Source organism: Hippocampus comes, unplaced genomic scaffold, assembly GCF_001891065.2.
Source record: "Hippocampus comes isolate QL1 unplaced genomic scaffold, H_comes_QL1_v1.1 scaffold117, whole genome shotgun sequence".
Lineage (NCBI taxonomy): Eukaryota > Metazoa > Chordata > Actinopteri > Syngnathiformes > Syngnathidae > Hippocampus > Hippocampus comes.
In genome coordinates, this window is record NW_017805225.1 from 496555 (window position 1) to 516958 (window position 20404).

Sequence of the window (20404 nt, forward strand, 5' to 3'; positions counted from 1 at the left end):
GGGGGGGGGCATACATCCATATTGGCGGCCATATTGCACAAAGATGTGTTGTTTCATGTTCACGGACAAAGCGATGAGGTGACTCGGAGGCTTTGGATTTATCCCGCGAGCTGATTGGCTGTGCACCGTCGTAGCCTTACCCAGCATTTTCCCTTGCTTTTTGATGAGTTAAGTTGCACTCCAAGCCGTTGAAGCCATTGAAGCGATGCGTCCCGGCCGTGTGGGAGCATGTATGTCCACTTTTCCCTCCACGGAGGTGCCACCATCAAAAGGGACACATTGCTTCAACGGCGACAAGGGGGGTGGTTGGCTGCGGGTTTCCCCACCCGGTCGGCTGTTTTTGAGACATGTCACAAGCAGCGACGGCTCAGGCGAAGGCTAAACTGATAGCACAAACTGTCAGCTAGCTAAGCGTTTTTCTCTTCCCTAAAAAAAAAAAAGACCATTGTCTGCTAAAAAAAGAAAGCATCAACCTATTTGAACTCATAAAATGACAAGACAATCACCAAGTATGTCATCATTTACTGGATAAAGTTGTGCAATTCAAGATTGAAGTCAATACGTGGTATATTTGTCTCAAATATGTCAAGTATAAATACTGTTTACAGATTTTAAACATCCTGGTACCCACATATACATACGCGAAAATTCCTAGGGGGGCGGAGCAAATCCTACTTTAGTTTTTTAGCTTTTGCGGGGGGTGCCAGTCCCCATTAACTGTTGAAAAAAGAGGTATTACAGTATATACATATACAAGCTTATCCTTGAGTAAAGTAAAGCCGTTGGGCATAATCCATATTCAAAGTCTTGTCTCAAGCTGCCCCGTTGGCCTCCATAACCCAGTTGTGGTGGCTATTATTGGGGAAAGCTGCTTTGCACTGGTCAGTTGTACGAAGGGTTTGGATATGCTTGGCTGAGTTGACCTATATTTGGCTGCCTTCCCTGTCTGGGTGGGTGGTTGTTATCCGAGCTTCGCTCTTGTCTTTTTTTTTTTTTTCCTTCAAATGAAAACGCTGGCTTGATTTTTTCCCGTAATTTGATGAAATTATTCATGCATGGCAAACATGATATATTTATGGATGTATTTATTGAAAATCCAAAACCCGGTTGGTGAGAGGAGAACTTTTGGGATAAACATACTCCATCGGGACTTCCCTCTGGACGTGTGCAAATGAAAAGCATTCACAAGCTACGGCGAGGTTAGGCTCTTTCCTGCGAGAGCAAATTTCATTCGAGGTAGGATTGATGAGACACAAACAGCGAAAGCCGTACGCCGTCTGATCAAGGTCAAGTCAAGAATGCACTCGAGGCAAAAAAAAAAAAAAAGAGGCGTTTGAATATCAAACAAAAACAGAGTTTCACACGGCGGTACCTTCGAGTTGAAAGTGAGGAGCCTGGCGGATGGATGGATGAACGGAGAGAAATAATGACGAGGAAATGACGACTGCGATGAAATGATGGCACGCTAGCGTCGAACGCAGATGGCGCAGAGATCTTGACTCAAACACGCAGTACATTAAAAATGATGATGTTGGCGGGTCGGCATTTATAAAATGATCAGACGTTTCGAAATAGAGTCAAGAGAAATTCGTTCTTGGTCGAGCATCGGAGGGTTGTGTCTCGTGAAGTTCACGGCTATAAACTGGAACTTTTTCCCCAGCTTTAATTTCGGATTGAAGATGTTTTTTTTTTTTTCATTACTAGCGTTTTAAATCAAATCTCTACAGATTGAAGCAATCTGATCAGTCGTCAGATCTACTCTGCTTCAGCGCACGCCCTCATCATGCAAAAAAAAAAAATGCAACGCCTTGCCGACAGAAGAATCCGAACCTCGTTGTTGTTTTTGCACATTTCATTATTTTTGCTTCTTGGCTAATTTGAGCTGTTTGCACTTTGGTGTATTTCTGACGGCAAAGGGCACACATGGACCAATTTGGGAAGGAAACCGGAACACCCGGAGAAAAGCCTGCTCACTTCATGCAAACATTCAAATTGCCAGAGATAGGCCAAGGGAAATTGGCATCGCTATTGGCGATCATTTAAACCCTCAAACAACCGTTGCTTGAACACGAGCGCTGCAGTAACGCATGCGAATGGAACATCCAAAAGTACTGCCGGGCAAATCTTCTCACAATATGCACGCAGGAGGGCTCGAGATGAGATTCCAACCAAGAAGATCTCGATTGTGAGGCGTCGAGTGCGCGTTGCCACATCTGGCCACATATTATTTCACTCCCCTTAGCTTATGGGAGAATTAGTTTGGCGGTCTGCTCGCATTGGCGGCTGTACAGCCTTCTAATGGCGTATGGCGGCTCTCTAGCAATGACCCAGTGACAGGTAGTACTGTAGATGGAAAAACGATATGAAAAACGACACGGGGAGGAGAAGAATCCAAAACATGAAGTCATCATGCCCACAAGTGAGCAGCCAAAAGCATTTGTGAGGAACAGGGCAAAGTTCTCGAAGGGCTCGGGTGCACTGTCGCGATTCAAACGTAACCAGCAACCTTTGAGGCCACCCCGTTGTGGTCACCCTCCACCGGACGTGATGAAATAAACCTGAAAAGGCGAGGGGACCGTGAAAATAGGTCAAGTGCAGAGATAGCGAGAGAGAACGTCCAGCGTTTGGAAAGGAAGCGTGTCGGGGGATTAGGACACAACCGACAGAACGTGACGCGAGGGGGCACGGAAAGCAGGGCAAGGCAGCCAGGCGATGGGAATGAAATACGTCAAAGTGAAGATCATCGATTGGAGCCTTATTAGCCAGATGAAAACAATAAAGCAGCGAGTGACCAAGGACTGCTGCAAGCAAGATGAGCTTTGCCCTCTTGTCGTTTGCCTCCCGTCCCTCTTTACCGCTCACAGTTTTCAGTTTTTTTGGAGTGAAGCCGTGGGCTGTTGCTGTCTCATGCCGACAGCCAGCCATGTGTCTGCGTGTGTGTGTGTGTGGGTGTGTGTGTGTGTGGGTGTGTGTGTGTGTGGGTGTGTGTGTGTGTGGGTGTGTGTGTGTGTGGGTGTGTGTGTGTGTGGGTGTGTGTGTGTGTGGGTGTGTGTGTGTGTGGGTGTGTGTGTGTGTGGGTGTGTGTGTGTGTGGGTGTGTGTGTGTGTGGGTGTGTGTGTGTGTGGGTGTGTGTGTGTGTGGGTGTGTGTGTGTGTGGGTGTGTGTGTGTGTGGGTGTGTGTGTGTGTGGGTGTGTGTGTGTGTGGGTGTGTGTGTGTGTGGGTGTGTGTGTGTGTGGGTGTGTGTGTGTGTGGGTGTGTGTGTGTGTGGGTGTGTGTGTGTGTGGGTGTGTGTGTGTGTGGGTGTGTGTGTGTGTGGGTGTGTGTGTGTGTGGGTGTGTGTGTGTGTGGGTGTGTGTGTGTGTGGGTGTGTGTGTGTGTGGGTGTGTGTGTGTGTGGGTGTGTGTGTGTGTGGGTGTGTGTGTGTGTGGGTGTGTGTGTGTGTGGGTGTGTGTGTGTGTGGGTGTGTGTGTGTGTGGGTGTGTGTGTGTGTGGGTGTGTGTGTGTGTGGGTGTGTGTGTGTGTGTGTGCGTGCGTGCACGCATGTGTCAAGTCCTCATGACGAGTCTTTCATCAGCGCGCAAAGCTGGCTGGCGCGGCCGCTACGCCAGCCCCGTGCTGCTGCATCAGGATTACAAGGTGCATATGATGCCCGTGTCCTCCCACTCGTGGTCTGATCCAGGATGGCGCACGGTGTCCTTGTTCTGGGTATTGTCACGAGACTCTCTGAGGCCATCCGTTTCGTTTCTCCTTGCCGGATTGAGTGGATGGAAAGCAAACTCCTTTCTCAATAGATGAGGACGATCTCATGACAGAGAGTGATTTGCTCACCACGCGCGTTCCAGCTAAATACGTTGATGCATGCCTAATTTCCAAAGCATTTTTTGTCCGCACGTCTCGAAAGGATGCCTAAAATAATCTCCGCTTCACACAAACAACTTTAGCAGCGACAGTCGAACCTGATTTTCACATTCACAAGTCCCGAATTCACGTCATTCATTTTCCATTTGCTGATTTTGCTTCAACCGACACCTTGATAACATCAACTTCATCATGACGAACAAAACGTACGGTGCGGGATTCACCTCTGTTGCCGAGCAACGCTACCGATCGACGCGGGTCACTGCTGTACTTCCTGCCATACCTCACGGAGGAGGCACGACAGGAGCACATGCTCTGAAAACATGTCGCTGGCATTTGCAAATTTTCGATGCAGAGCGAGTCACTGTGAAAGCGCTATATAAATCAGCATGTATTGTATTGTACTCCTAACTGATTGACAGGTTGTCTTGTTTTCTAGGAGTAATGCCGGTGCCTGAAGTGTCGTCTGACACCGCCAGCGCTGCCGCCATGTTGAGCCCCGTCCTCAATGCCTCCAACGGCGACGGATCAGAGTCAGAAAGCACCTCCGCCATTCTGGCCTCTGTCAAGGAACAGGTATGAACCGCCTGCCGCTGCAATGCCAAAGAAAGGCTCCCATTCTTTGAAAATAACTCCACGTGTATATTTAGCTGAGAAAAATGGCGACCAATAATGTGCTTGGATTCATCATTTTTGTTGCACGACGATCCCTACGGCCAACTTACTTTGTCCTCTTCCCAAGACATTTTGCACATTTGTATGCTTCTAACTTTTTGCGGAGATAGTCATTTTTCATTTCCGCATGACTGTGAAAGGAGCAAGGTCCTCCACGCCTGCTTTGATGAGTTTGGTACCGTAGAACTTGTGAGCAAAGACGTCAGGAGCTTGTTTTCACACAGAGCATTTTAAAATGATCATCGCTGTTGATGACTGAGAAATGTGGACATTTTTCACTCAAAATCAAAAGTGGGTGATCCACTAAACTCAACTACCGATGACCAATAATACTCCACCCACCAGTTATTTCACTCCAGGGCCAAATGTTGCACAGATGGGCTGTGCCACTAATCTTAAAAATCACATTACGCTTGTTTTTAAATGTACTTCAAATCAGCTTACTCTCTTATCATACCAATCATAATGGGGGGGGTGAAAAAAATCTGACAATAACGAATGCATTCAAATTTCAATGTGAGTTCCTACTCAAATAAATCATGAAAATAAAAGAATCATTAAAAATAAAAAACATGAAAAAAATCATTTGAAAAATAACGGTAGGCCCTCAAGACATAAATTTAGAGCTGTATTGAAAATTCAAGTGCATTTTCTGTTTCGCCAAGTGGGGCACATTTAACACAATATTGTTCGATACAATGTTTGTTAGAATGGCGTCGTTTCAAGACCGTACGGCGCACCGTATTAAAAGGTGTCACTTACTCGCTATTTATGTATTGAATACTTACGCAAGACGCACTGCATGATTGCACACAGGCACGATAAAATGTATGCTCGCTTCCAAAAAATATGCTCGTATGAATGCATGCTGGCGTATGTTTTTAAAAAGGCAACCAGAGCAAAAGTGAGTTTGGTGGGCCAGTCTGACAGTGACACCAAATCGCCTCATGACTTGTTTGCAACAAATTGATGGATAACGCTCAGTCAAGCTTAATAATAGCTTGTTCAAGTGCGTGCGAACAGCCGAATAAAATGATTGCAAAATCTGAACATAATTTCTGACATGTGACGAGTTGACATTTTAACAAGGTTCATGAAAGTTGACACCCATGATTGCTTTGGTGGTCCACATGAAATGACGTGGCGGGCCGAGTCTGGCCCCCGGGCCTTGAGTTTGACATCACTGATTTAATGGAAGGGTACCAATAATTAAGTCTATGTTTCAGCTCAATACAAACAGAAACCTTAGTACTGCTCTTCTAATTTCTGTTAGTGACTCTTGTCGATGGATCCGCGTCCAATGCAGCTTTGACTATTTTCTTCCTCGTGCTCTTTTACTTCTGCTTTGCGACGTTTGTCGAGCACGTGGTCTCATCGCGGCACGATCGCCACGCTCAAAGTTGAATTCAGCACTCCAAGGCAGTCAAGTGCGTCTCCCGCCGCATGCCGAGCAGACGGTTGACACTGCAAAGGAAAAGATATCTTCGTGTATATTTGATGAGTCTTCGTCTAATGGAAGATGATGATTATTTCATTTCAGGCAATGAAGAAAGAGAATGAGTCAGTAACATCGCCCCAAACCAGGATTCAAATCTTATCACGTTGCTTCCTCGGAATCATAACTATTTCATGAAACTATGTCTCAAGATCACTCGAGTTTAAAAGATGGATGGATATTGGATTTTTAACTTTGTAATTCAGCGCATCACACTTTGTTGCACTCTTTGTCTCACAGCCTTCAGTCCGATGGCCGATGAGCAATCAGACAATGCTGGGGGGAGGGGAGGGGCTAATTCCGGGTTGGCTAATTCTAGGATGAAAAACCAAATATCTCGACTGCATATCTCTGGTACGTTAATTTGATGATGACTGTTGAAGATCAGCGTGAGCCTTCCCTGATGTCATGCCTTTACATTGTGCCATTCCGGCATTGTTGCAGAAGGGCGGGAGTGGAGGGGGGTGGTGGTGAGAAGGAGAAGGAATTAAAACATTGCTCTACAAGCACAGTCCTCTGAAAACAAGACAAATCTGTCTGGTTGGGATGAACATTTAAGTAGCTCTGGGATCAACAGAACACTAAATCTCTCCGAATCTGTCCTCCTCCTCCTCCTTGCCGCTCGGAAGTTTTCCTCTTTCCATTTTCAATGTGGCTCCAATATCACTCCCCGAGCGCTATGGCGGTCCACCTTCTCTCATTTGGCTTGCTTGCCCTTCGCCTCAGGGACAACTTTGTCATTGTACCAAATAATGTTTAGCCCAAAACAGCGGCTTGGACAGCACTGAGCCTTGCAACATACGCAGTGTGCGTTTTTTTTTTTTTAATGCGTTTTTTTTTTTTTTTAATCGAACTGCTCCCCCCTCCCCCCTTTCCACAACAACTAAATGCCAGGCCAACTCTCTATGCAAGAAAAAGAGAGGAAGGGACAGTTACCTCCACGACGCACATGCAGAGAATCAACGCTCAATGCAGGCGACCCCTGTTGAAGCCTCCATTTCTTTGACTTGACTAATGGCTTTAATGGAGGCCGGCCTGTCCCTTTGAGCTAGTGGCTGTAACTCTCGATTTGTCTCCCTTCAATAATAAGATCAGTCTGCAGCACCATATTAAGGAACGCGGTCGGTTGACAAGCTCTCGATTGCAGAGCCTGTTCATTCTCACAATCTAATTGTGCCGCCGCATGACGTACTGACTGCTCAATTGCTTACCAAGCTGCGATCGTCGTCACGTATGCACTTAGCGTCTTAATTTTTAGTGGCACAAAGAGCTTCCAGTCACACCTCTATCAAAAAATAAAAATAAAAATCCCGGATACAGGCAGTACAAATTGTGACCTACAGATAGTAGATATAATCCACCCATCCATTTTCTGAACGCGCTTATCCTGACGAGAGTCGCGGGCATGCTGGACCCAATCCCAGCCATCTTTGGAGGTCGGCGGGGGACACCCTCAACTGGCTGCCAGACAAAATCACAGCCAAACAACCATTCACACTCACAACCTTACCTCGAGACAATTTCCAGTGTTCCATTAACCTGCCATACATATTTTCGGAATGCGGGAGGAAACCAGAGTATCTGAAGGAAACCCACGCAGGCATCTGGAGAACATGTAAACTCGATACAGGAAGGCCATGCCGGCCGCGGGCACGCAGCCATTTGTGTTTAAATAGCTCAGTTTGCTAATTGCAAAATGATACACGATGTGACATGCAAAGCATGCGACGTGCACAAAAAAGAAACCAACAAAACAAAAATTATGTCACGTGGCAAGTGTTTCTGGAAATAAATCTGATCCCGCGTGTAGGGGCTCATTTTATCATGTCATATCATCAGAATAGCAAGGCGGGAGGAGGTAGAAATATTTTGGGCACATGAGGCAATGCTCCTCAATCACCTCATTTAACGGAGACGTCTTGTAAGACGATGTCACGTGATTGTCCCGCAGAATAAATAAACCGTCTGTGTGGCTGAATTCCTACTACCGCCACAAATGCCCACTTTATGCTTCATCTTCCAGGTGGGATTCAATTCAAGTCAAATGTGAAGACAACAACTGTTACTCAAAACAACTTTGCAGATTCACGGACAATGTCACTCGTCTCCCGAGCGCGGAGGGGGACGTCTGCGGATGAGCGTTCATACCGCAGACCCCTCGCATACGTATCCAATTTATGTCCACATTTGAAAAAGGCCCAAGTTGGATTTGAAACAAACAAAAAAAAAATCCCCGAGATGGTACTGTTAACATTGCATAAAAGATACATGTCACATTCGGGCAAGAAAATCGGAATCGAGCTGCGGTGTGAACGTAGCCTGAGACACATTGCAGTACAATGCGCTCCAGCATGTTGCAGTTCTTAGAAACAGCATACACATGCGGTTCGTCCATACATTCAAACAGCCACGCGAGCTGGGCGGATACCAATTTGAATGAATCGATGACGACGGGCTGGCCGGCGTGTTTTGCATGTGCCTGGCATATTTGCGTATTTTACTTGGTACGGGTGAAGAGGGGAGCAGCACACGTCGCGTAAACAAATACAAAAAGAAGGCTGCATTTGAGTCGGACTCAGTAGGAGGTGCGGCAATCTTCTCAGGAGCAACTGACCCCCGTTGGGAAGGCAATGGGTTCTAATTACCAGGCTTACTGCATCCTGGTAAGTGATGTTTTTTTTGCATGGTTGAATTTTACTTCAATCCCAGACGTGTTATGATTGACATTCCTCCTCACCAAAGGCCCTCTTTGTATTTTCTTTCCGGGCAAAAGGAGACATTTTGAATGAGCTATTTACCTCGCAGAAATGTAGACTTAGCCACACATTCTCGATTACCGTTCACAGCACCACGCTTTGTGAACAAAGAACGGAGAAACGGGATCATGAATGTCTGGAAAATTGCACTTGGTACAAGAGTCGTGAGCAAGGTGAAGAATCCAAACTTGGGTTGTCGGCATGGCACTCCTCAAGTCGTCCACTGACTCTGATGACAATGCGTGACAGGTGTGTTCCGCTGGAGGGAACGCCCTCCATTCTGGTTGGAGCTGAAAACACAAACACATCAAAACCATGCCAAAATTTTACCCATAGTATTAGTTTAAAGTCAGTCAAGGTTTGAGGAATGCACTTACAACCTTCAGGTTGGGAGATGGCTGTGAGTGAGTAAATGTCATGAATACTCGTAACTTCAAAGTGAGAGCAAAGGATTTGGGATCCAGGCATGCGAGTGCGTGCAGCCAGGAGTCCAACTTTCCCACACATTTTGCTCAGTTTTCACCTTGACTCACTTTCGTCTTCAAGCCCCTCCTTACTTTTCAGTGGAGGAGGGGTGTGTGTATATATGTGAGAAGTGAGAGAGGGGTGAGAGAGAGAGGAGGCAGAGAGAGGTGGTCTTTTTTGCAGGGTGGACCAGTAGGAGGGTCCTTTGTGATGCAACGTTGCATGAATAATGCCACTGGGCTTCGAAATGCTCCGTTGCCATGGGGACCTTTGTGCCTCGCTGAACACTGTGCATGTGTGTGTGTGTGTGTGTGCGTGCGTGCACGGGTCCCCACGGAGGGAGTGATAAAGAGACATGGAGAAAGCCGAGAGAAGGCTCAAGTGACACTTGTAGTCTCTCTCGCCTTGTGTCTGTCTCTCTTTCGGCCGTGTCTCTGGATGTGTCTTGTCCCCAAGACAGATGAGCCTTTGGAGGTGGTAGAGGAAATGTTTGTGGCCAGAGGGGGGGGTGGCAAAAAGAAAAGCCAGACTGAAGTCCGCTCTGTGAAGTATGGTCCACGTGAAGGTATGCGGACTCTCTCGCGCCTCTTCTGCCTCATGGCTTTTACTTTCTCATTTTCTTGGCTTTTTTTTTTTCCTCCCTTGCATGGTGTTCGTCCGGCTGCAGTAACAGGTGGCTGCATGTCAGGCCTTCATTTGGAGGCAGCGGAGATTGGAGAGGCAGAGGGGGAATCGGGGGAGAAGGAGGGAGCAGTGTCTTTTGTTTGGGCTTTTCAAAAACCCTTCCAACAGAATTCTCGCCATCCATGCGGTTAGTCATCTCAGCTTAACCTTTCAGCAGCCCGGCGCTCTCCGCGGTCGATGCACCAAACAAGCGGAACACTTTTCATCTTTTCCTCCATCGGCCGTGATGTTGTTTCAGTGAAGTAGGTGCTTTTTTTTTTTTTTTTTCCCAATGTTCTTAGCATCAGCTAATGAGGGTAGTTATAGTAGCGTCATATCACAGAGGGGGAAGCAAGCTGTTTTCTTTGATGCAGTCGTTTGCAAGATGTAAATGGAGCGCATGCCACGGATTGGGAGTTTTAACTGCATGTGATGGAATGTCTTGCTTGCAAGTCTGTGGCGAGTTGAGTTGTGCACCTGCTTGAATGTCATTGCTTCAATAAGCCCTTTACAAAAAAAAAAAAAAAAAAAAAAAAAAAAAAACAAAAAAAAAATACATTCACGCAGTAATGACATTTCATTTCCTCAATACGTTTGGGTTCATTTTCAAAACAGAATTTGGATAACTGTGTTTTTTTTTTGCTTCAGTGTATCGGTGAAGTGGATGCTTTGCACTATAATTTTGGTTTTGCAGTGTTGTGTCAACACATTCGTGTGTCATCATGCTCAAGCTGTTAAGAGGGATGAGGGTACACGCCGCGCTTCCTGGTCAAGCGTGTTTGCAGTTGAGCAACTTGAGCGGCATGTGGAAGCCCCATCCGTGTGTGTGTGTGTGTGTGTGCGTGCTTGCGTGTGTGGTGCAGCATGTTAACATCGAGTTTGCTGTGCACTCACAACATTTTACGCTACCAACTGCACCTAGCGGAAATGGCGTTTGCACGACCACGTCATCATGTCGTCCTGCAGCGTTGCTCAAGGGTAACTTGATACCTTAGCATTGTTATTAGACCTCCCTTCTTCCGTTTGTATCCCAATATCAATCAATGCCTCTTTGAAATGTGTATATGCAGACGCGTGTGTGGTTTCTACAAAGTCCTCCAAATAGGAAGATGGACAGTTACAGAGGTAGCGGGTCGTGAATGCGTTGCATTATTGACTCCAGCAATGATTTATGATAATCAGAGTGTATCAATATGGAAGAGCGACGAGCGCTGCCTCGGTCGGCTGCATAAGCTCCAATAGATTCATGAGATTCATCGTCACCCCGCTCAACAATATTCTCTGATGAAAGAGCAAAACTAGAAGATGTGCTGGTTGTGCGTGACGCTGTTATTTTAGCCACGTGACATATGCATACATATCACTATATTAGGACAAATGCAGTGCCGTGAAAAAGTTGTTGCCCCATCCTGATTTCTGTGTTCTTTGCATATTGATCACACGCAGATTTCCGTTCATCAACCCAATTTTTGAATTGAAATGCTTCAATTCTGCCATTCTGGGAGGGTTTTCTAGCACGAACTGACCGTTTAAGGTCACAACACAGCATCTTAATTGGATTCAAATCCGGACTTTGACTTGGCCACTCCAAAAACTTCATTTTGTTTTTTTTCTTGAGCCATTCAGAGGTGGACTTGCTGGTGTGTTTTGGACGTTTTCCTGCTACGTGATCTATGAGCACTTGAGTTTGAGGGCGCGAACTGGTAGTTGGACATTCTCCTTCAGGATTTTCTGAACGGCAGCAGAATTCATCGCCCCATCAATCACAACACGTTGTCTCGGTCCTGAGGTAGCAAAACAGCCACAGGCCATCACTCTGCCACCGCCGTGCGTCACTGTTGGCATGTTGTATTTGATCAAATGCTGTGCCATTTCTACACTCGCTGTAACGAGTGCCGCACGTCTTCCAAAAAGTGCAGTTTTTGACTCGTCCGTCCACAGAAGGTTTTCCAAAAGTGTTTATTCTCAAGATGTCTTTTGGCAAATGTGACACGAGCCCTTGTGTTTTTTGTACAGCAGTGGGTTTTCTGTAAAGTGTCAGTCAATATGAAAAGGCTACATCTTGTCTCCATTTTCAAACGTTTTATGGTAAAGATTGATGATGTAAAAATCGTGACCTGACTTGTTGTGGAATCCCACCGCTCGACCGTCATCAACCAATTTATCTCATCATCATGACACTGCAGGCATTGCACACACTTTCGGGGAATTTGACAACCAGTCAATTCTAAATGTGTGATCGGACGATGGAGCCGAAATAGAATTTAGCGCGAGTGTAAATAGAACAATTTTGACCCCTTCCCCGTCACTCTCTTTCAAATGCAGGAGTTGCAGTTTGAACGTCTCACCAGGGAGCTGGAAGCCGAGCGGCAGATTGTTGCCAGTCAGTTGGAGAGATGCAAGCTTGGCTCTGAGGCCGGAAGCATGACGAGCATCAGGTGTGTGCACCGTCTGCGTGCGTGCGTGCGTGCGCGGGGTTATCATCTATGTATGTGCATGTGTGTGCGCCTGTCCGTGTGTCAAATCCATCAAACCCTCTTCTCTGAACATACGTGGGGATCAGCTGTGCGCTTGCAGGTGACTGCATTTCCAGCGGGTTCTATGAAAGCGTCCCTGCTGTTTGATTTGTGTCCAGAATCAATCTCGGAAGAAAGAGCGCACTTGGTGTCATGCTAGCCACTGTGCACTTCCACAATGCAAACATCAAAAGCGCTGATCGGAATGTCGGGCTGGAATAATATCCAGTCATGTGATATCGGTGTGTTTCCCCGTCTCTCTCTCTCAAAAAAAAAAAATCAATCAATACGCTCAAACGGGCAATGCGGTGTTTGTTTTGAAGCCTGACCACAATGTCGATGGAGCAGAATCGAATCGGAGGGAACTGTACTTTACTGTGGTTCATAGTGCACCGTAAAAATAACCCCACAATTTCTCAAGCTTTGTTTATTTGGAGGGTTGGAGGGGCTTATATTTGCCAAAACGTCAAACTCCAAACTTTAGACCTGCTCAACCACTCGACTTTAGATGCTCGATTGTTTTGCTCACGTAAATAGCGGGATCCAAACCCCCAGATGACGTGGCAATTCTTTAGTCACTGGAAACTTCACCTTAAATAATGTCGACGTTTCGCCGCATTTTTCAGCGCCTCTCCTGTCAATCCAGCCATAAAGAAAAACATGATCAATGTGACTTGTAATTAAAGAGGCAATCATTATGTGACCTTCCAGGCAAGCATCGAATCAGTGAGCTTTCCCACAAAGAGTCGCAGAGTGACTCTGTAGCTCAAAGTTAACCACAAGCGAACCGAATAAATGAAGGCTGTTTTTTGTTTTCACGGACTCCACGTGCCATCTCAAAGGGTGGAATCGAGACCTGAACCTCAAATAAAGTTCGCACGGGTTGCCTTCCTGAGAGCTGCCTGTTGACGTACGTGCGGCAAGCACCCACATGTGATTTAATATCGAAATGTTAAAACTCGACCGAAGGCCCGGAAACAAAAGAGCCGTGTCTGTTGGGCCCGAGTCAAACAGGAAAAAAAAAAAGTGACCGCGAATGAGTGTCAAGCGAGTGTGGGAGGCTCCGCAGTTCCGCCGTGTGGCGCACAATAAAGACTTTCAGAGGTGCTAATGAGTCCTTCAGCTCTGCCTTTGTTTCCAGCCGTAATCGGTGGCCGCGGGTCACACATTGTCTCCCGCAGCATCTGCTGCTGTTTTGCCACTTCAAAAACGCCTCAGTGTGCGCAGGCCAATCAGCAGCTTTGTCACTTGGTCACCAAACAACGCATTCAAACGCATGCCGCCACCCTCTCTTCATGGAACATTCCAGCGTGGGTGCTAAAGTGGTGATTTGGACTCTGCTTTAAATGCATGTCACACATCGTTGTTGGTTGAGATTCACAGCCGCCATTTTTGTCTTGGTCATTCTACGAAGAGCGGCATTGTGCGGTAGCGGTTTGCACACGGGTTCGATTGTTTGGTGGAGTTTTCACGTACTCCAGCTTCCTCCCGCATTTCACGCTAGGTTCATGTTTGTCTCTATTGGCCCTTTGCTCGTGCTTCTTTCTCCACCAGTCAAATTGGCACTCGCTCCGGTGCTTGAAAAATAGTCAGAACGCAAACAACGCTCTCATCTTTGGTGTTTTTTTGTTTTTTTTTTTGTATTTGATGTGAAGATGAGGTTTGTTATCACGGCGCGTGTGCTCGTGCATGTGCCCGGGTTAGCACCAGTTTCTTCTTTCTCCACCAGTGAAATTGGCACTCGCTCCGGTGCTTGAAAAATTGTCAGAACGCGAACAACGCTCTCATCTTTGGTGTTTTTTTTGGGTTTTTTTGTATTTGATGTGAAGATGAGGTTTGTTATTCACTCGGAGCTTTCCAGCCCGTCGTGTCCGCGCGTCAATGAAAGGGCATCGTCATCTGGAGTCACGTTGCGTCCTTCTCTCGAAATGTCCTTGCTTCGAATGGATGAAACCATGCCGCGTCTCGGCAACACTCTCGCCATTTTTCTAAAAGGTCACAACCTCTCTCGGTCGACAGGAGTGGAATGCTGAGTAAAGTTTTTTTTGTTTTTTTTTTGCGGCGGGGAGACGATTTAGTGTTTTGAAAATGCCTATTTTCTGTGGTGAAAATATTTTCAGCTAAGCTATTTATGCTTCCTCTGCTGAGGTCGGGTGGGAGGCTGTCGTCATTTCGTGAGGGAAGAACTTCATGATTGGGCTATGGTCATTATGAGCATGTTCAAAAAAATTGCATTTTGCATCTTCAATGAAGCGACCACGCAAGCAGAGGAAAAACATGCAAACTCCTTACCAAGTTAGGAAACGGCTCCTCACACAAATAGTCCAATCGTGCTGTTGCACTCCGCTCATATTGAACCGGTCAGGGAGGAGGCCAAGAGCCACGTTGAAGGAGCTCAAAATCAACAGAAACGCTGTCAACATTTCAAGGAATATGAACTAGGAAGACACGACACAAACGGCGTTCTTAAATGCATTTCGAAATAACCGACCGGGGAGCAGCGGCAGACAGCTTGCAGATGAAAAATAAGAAGCACGACGCTGTTGTTGACCGGGCACTGCCAAGACACAAACAAACCCTCTTCACTTGAGGTCACTTTCATTACACGCGATGCCGCAGACGGCGCGTTAAAGTATCAGAAATAAAGTCTGCTGCCTCAGAGGGTTCGACAGTAACACTGCAACGTGGATCTAACTCGATTGAGCAACAACATTAAATTCAGCTCAAGCAGAGGTCCGCCCATTGCTTGTTTTTTTTCATGCCGACTGATCCGTTCTTGACCATCACTGTCGAAAGCTATTTGGCAATACTGCTCCGTGCCTGCGGTTCTTGACATGATTGTTTGGTTTGCCTTTTTTTTTTCTCCAGGATCACGCTAATATTGACCTGTTTGCAACCCTCTGTGGGAATTCATTTTCTCTCACTCATCGCGTTCAACTAAGATAAAACGTGGAGAATATGGAGCATCGAGCTGTAGTTCATGAAGGATGGCGGTACTTAAATGTCCTTGGGTTGTTCGGTCCTGGCTCAAATGGTACGGCCCAACCCTGAATCAAAATGGCTGCCCCCCCCTCCTCCTCCACGGACCACAAAGTAGCAGCAAGTAGCGGTAGCAAGAAACAAGTTCCGTGTGTCGTTGATCAAATCGAACAGAAGACCGACCTTTGTTGTTGTCCTGACAACAGTGAAGGGGAGATGTTTGATCCCGTTTGAAAAATCGTTTGTCAGATCAATTTTCGAGGTGAACTCTTAGAACTCGACGTCGGGGATTCTATCCAATAGGATGCCGGCGACTTTATTGTTAGCGTTTCATTGTAAAGGGGGCCAGCAGAGACAAATACAAACAGAAGTCATTGTAAGTGTGCGTTTTCTTTCCTTATGCCAGCGGCTCTAACCCGTGTTTGCTTTTTTTTCTTGCAGTTCAGCAGAGGAGAAATTTCGCTGGAACAACCAAGGTAGGAACTCCTGTTCAAAATCTCATCTTAAATTTCATCTAGTGTACCATTGTTTGGATTCTTCCACAGCGCTGTGCTGACTGCGCCTCTTGCATCACGCTTTTTCCCCCCATTATTCAGATTCAATTCTGTACACGAAACGTGATGGCTGCTGTCGGAAAAGTGTTGTGGGCTCTTGCGTGTGCAAGCGCAGGAAAAAAAAAACAAAAAACAAAATGATTCTCCCGAATAGTCGTGCGTTTCTGACCGAAGCTTGCATAAAAACCGTGGCAGCAAATACTTTATCCTCATTTCCCTGTCACTCGAAGCTGGCAGTTTGTCTTTCCAACATAGATTATGCTTGGCACATGGTGTCGCTCCCTCAGGATGCAGCACGAAGCACGACGCGAGGTGTAGCAAAACACAGGGTTTATTCCTTGGCAACCCGTGAGAACTGGCCACAAACGCCGACATAAACAAATCAATCCAAATGGCAGTTACAAAACGCATGGGCTCACATCCACAAGGGGCTAAACATCAGTAAGAGGCAAAATGACACGGGGATTCGAAGCTCGTGTCGAGTTCAAGTGGGCGTGGAAAATGAAGTCTCCGTTTCGAGGCGCGTGTCAGTGACCTTAGGGTCACGTGACGTCTGGTTTGCGGCTGCGCGTGTCGAGCGAGGGAAAGTCATGTGACCAGGTACAAGGAGGGAGAGAGAGAGGGAGGGCAATGAACCATTGGCTGCCACATGCGGGACAATGTCTGCGAGGGAAAGTCATGTGACCAGGTACAAGGAGAGAGAGGGAGGGGAATGAACCATTGGCTGCCACATGCGGGACAATGTCTCACTGGTTCGTGAGGCTTCACTGTGCCCCTCCCGACTAAATACCCTTCGAAATTCTCGCTTCTGGCCTCCTTCCGTTGTTGAGTCAGTAGTCAACTCTTCTTTGGCGTTCTCTTCGTTTCATAATGGCTGCGCAGAGCTCACAAAGTAGTTGTCTGTCTGAGTGCGTGTTGGCGAATGCATCGACGCACGTGGTCATTTGTCATCGGGCGGAACCCTCTTACGCGACAACCGGTTCCTGCTCATAATCGCCACTAGGTGGCGAAGGCACACAAACGCCTCAAAGGGGAATCGAATGAGACACTGTGAACATATCGTTCGGTTTCTTGTTCAGTCCACTTGAGCGTTGACATGTCGTTGATACCTGTGCAAAGATGATGACCTCAGAAAAGTCGGCATTTCCCTGAGAAATAGTTTGGATCTTCAATCTTTTCAAGGGACTGCTTAGTCCTGTGCTGTACAAATGTGAAATGCTCGATTGAATTACTTGATTCTCCCTCCAATTGGGCCTTTTCGTCTTGTCTTGTTTAAAAATGATAATGATGATGATGATGATACTCAAGTATTATTGGCATAGTTGTAAAGACAACAATGGAATTGGTTTCACCCACTGTCATCGCTGTGCAAGAGCATTCACCAAAGTCAATAAAAGCGTCCCCTGTAATGCACTTACGACAACCTTTTGTTTTGCCATTTATCTCCCCCCTTTCTCAATAAGAGTCTAACGTTGCTCGTAGGACTTGTTGAGATGGATTTGTCCTCTTGGCTGCCAAGGCGCTGCTAACCTGTACACAGCAACGCCACGAGATTTGTTGCCGTGTCGTTCATTCTATTTCCCCCATGACACTCTTGGGGCCTGATATACTGGATCCAAAAATAGCGAGCGTGTGTTCACTAACTAACACATTGTGTGCTTCTGGCAACAGGTGTAAAAGTTAGCGGGGACAGCGATGTTTATAGGCGAGTTGCGCACACGATGTAGCGCTGATGATGAGGGCTCTCACTATTGAAGATTTTACAAATGGATGATTCTCTCTCCGATTCCATTGATAAATTGAACATTCCTCGGCGTCGCGGGCTTGCAGGAGTCGATCGCGGCCGTGTTCGGGCGTGAAGCGGGGTATACCCAGAACTGTCATGTCACGGTCATGTTTTCATTGTTTTTCTTCTTCTCTGGCCATGCAGATGGACAGAAGGACATCGAGGAGGAGCTGACAACAGGCCTGGAGTTGGTGGACTCGTGTATCCGCTCGCTCCAGGAATCGGGCATCTTGGATTCGCAGGATGCTTCGACGGGAGATCGTAAGACCGCAGTTGAGATCATTCATTGATGACTTCGGTCCAGTTTGCCTCAGTTACTTTCCTCTGATCGCAGAAATTCAATTCTGATCTGAGAAATGCACCGAAGCCACTGAGAAAAACTAGAAAGACACGATTCGGATTCGTACTAATATTGACGTGAACGGGCGGGTGAGATGCGCTTCACAAGGTTTGTCCTGCTTCATGCCTAAATGGGCCAAAGTGGAGTGGCGTATTCCACCTGTTCCTGGCTACGCTTTGACGTAGCGTGCGATAGTCCAGAGGTTGTATGAGGCTCCAAATGCTCCACGTCTCCAAAATGAGTGGCTGCTTTCCTTCAATTTAGCTGACAAAATGCAAAACAAAAAATGGAAGACTTTAGGCGCTTGGGCCATATAGGAAGAAGTGAAAAAGTGGATTTGATAAGAGTGGAAGAAAAAAAAAAATCCAAAGATTTCCAAAATCCATGTTTAATAGAGTCGTAACATCTGGATCTGTTGTCTCAAGAGTATTTTTGAAATATGGAGAGTGAAAGCAGTGCCTTCAGAGGTTTTTGCATTGTTGCAATCTCACAGTGCAATGTGGTTGTTGCTGTGAGATCCAGAGCAACTCCCTATGAACATCTTTACGGTCTGCATGACAGGATGTAGCATTGGGCTCAAGAAATGGATTGTCTTTTTTCATGATTTGACAAATAATTCCAATGTTATTTATTTTAGTGATTATTTTTCCTTTTTTTTTGTTGAGAATGTTGTACTGCATCCCCCCTCAGCACACTGGCAAACAAATACTTTCATACACACACACACACACACACACACACACACACACACACACACACACACACACACACACACACCACCCCGCCCTCAGCGCAACATCCTCCAGTTCAGCGCATGTTGAAGACGCTCAAAGCAGAAATCCTCTCCAACACTGCGGCTGCTGAGCAGATTAGTGCAGCAACGCAGCGGAGTAAACTCGGTGTTCATGCTCGCTGCTAGCTGTGCAGCGTGCATGTTAATCTCTGTGAGTTTGTCCTCATGCAGTGACTTGAGCCCGCGCGCGCAGCCATGTGCACGCATCTGTTTGTTTTTGTATGTGTGCTCTTGAAGGCGCACCCCTCTAAAGGGTCTCTGAAAATAGACAACTTATGAAATATTAAAACGTGTCAATAGAGGAGGGAAGGAAAGACACTCAGCTTTCGTGTGGGTGTGTTTGTTCGTGCGTACTGTGAGCCCCGTTAAAAAAGTCAATAAATAATGGTTGAAGGAATCGGCGTTGTCCGCAACCACGCATGCAGATGGATGTACCGCATGTTAGCTGTCCTCGTCGTTGGACGGAGAAGGGCAAGTGTGCACGCCCATCCAATCGGATAAGATATTCAAATGCACCCATAAAAGAGAATTTTATCCCACTCCATTACCCTCACTTAAATATCCTTTCTCCAAATCTCTCCCGGTCCTTCCATTTTCTCTCACTCAGTCAAATGACACGGCTTCAGCAGAGCCTTCAGTGTTTGCCATCACGGTGATAATACATTTATGAGGCCCCCCCGCCCAAAGGATCCACTCCCGTATGAAATTCACCCAAAGTGGCATACAAAAGAACATTCCCTGGCTCTGCAGACGCCGACCCAGGTTGAGTGCACGAGTGCGAATTCAGCTGAGGCACCAAGTCTTCCACTGCACGAATTGCATTAGAGGCTGTTGGCCCGACATGAGTCTCGATATTGGACAGGAAGGCCTTGACCTAGTAAACTCCATCCAGCTCTCCTTTGCCTCATACTGCTGCTAAATAATACACGTCCACTCGCTTCGACAGGAGCCTTTCAATGTATTTCATAAGGACTCTTTGGCTTTTCCCGAGCTGCATGTTGCCAAAATGCATTTCCAGGGTCACTCAATTCAAGTTAGCCTCCGGTGACGTCCTGTACAATTATTCCCTTTTTTTTTTTTCCATGCCTATTGTACACAAGCAGACCCTCAAAGATTCTGGGGGATCGCGGTTAACCTTACACTCGTGGGCAATAGTACCGTGCTTAGTTGGTGCTTAACAAGTTCTGATGAAGAACGTGTTTGGTTTCCCGCCGGCAAAGAGCCAAGTAGGAGCTATGTCATCACATCATCGTAAATGTCCAAACGTCACTGCTCACGTCGACGTTTACCCAAGAGCGGCTGCGCTATGAACAACAATAATAATGCGCTGTTAGCCTCTGCTAGGCAACGTTGTATGTAGTATATAAGAGTCAGGGACATGCAATCAGCAAACGCTTCATTTTTCTTCATCATTGGAGATGATGACGAGGCTGGCTGCGAGTAAGGGGATGGCATGTTTGCTGGGCACTTCTGGTGCGACCCCATCGTGCAGCAGTTCACCAGTTTGTGCAAAACTTGCGTCT

The 20404-nt window shown here is 46.7% G+C and overlaps 1 protein-coding gene across 10 annotated transcripts in view; it reads left to right on the forward strand.

Moving 5' to 3' along the window:
* The window catches only part of ctnnd2b (catenin (cadherin-associated protein), delta 2b), a 68692-nt gene that overhangs the window by 21048 nt on the left and 27240 nt on the right, over positions 1 to 20404 (forward strand). For 8 of the 10 annotated variants that reach the window (XM_019869321.1, XM_019869322.1, XM_019869325.1 and 5 more), the window contains 4 exons: positions 4299 to 4435; positions 12239 to 12351; positions 15850 to 15884; positions 17893 to 18009. In XM_019869321.1, the coding sequence (XP_019724880.1) occupies positions 4299 to 4435; positions 12239 to 12351; positions 15850 to 15884; positions 17893 to 18009 (402 nt within the window). Of the gene's footprint in view, positions 1 to 4298; positions 4436 to 9559; positions 9816 to 10011; positions 10177 to 12238; positions 12352 to 15849; positions 15885 to 17892; positions 18010 to 20404 lie in introns of those variants that run through there. The other 2 variants (XM_019869330.1, XM_019869331.1) reach the window with 2 other exon arrangements.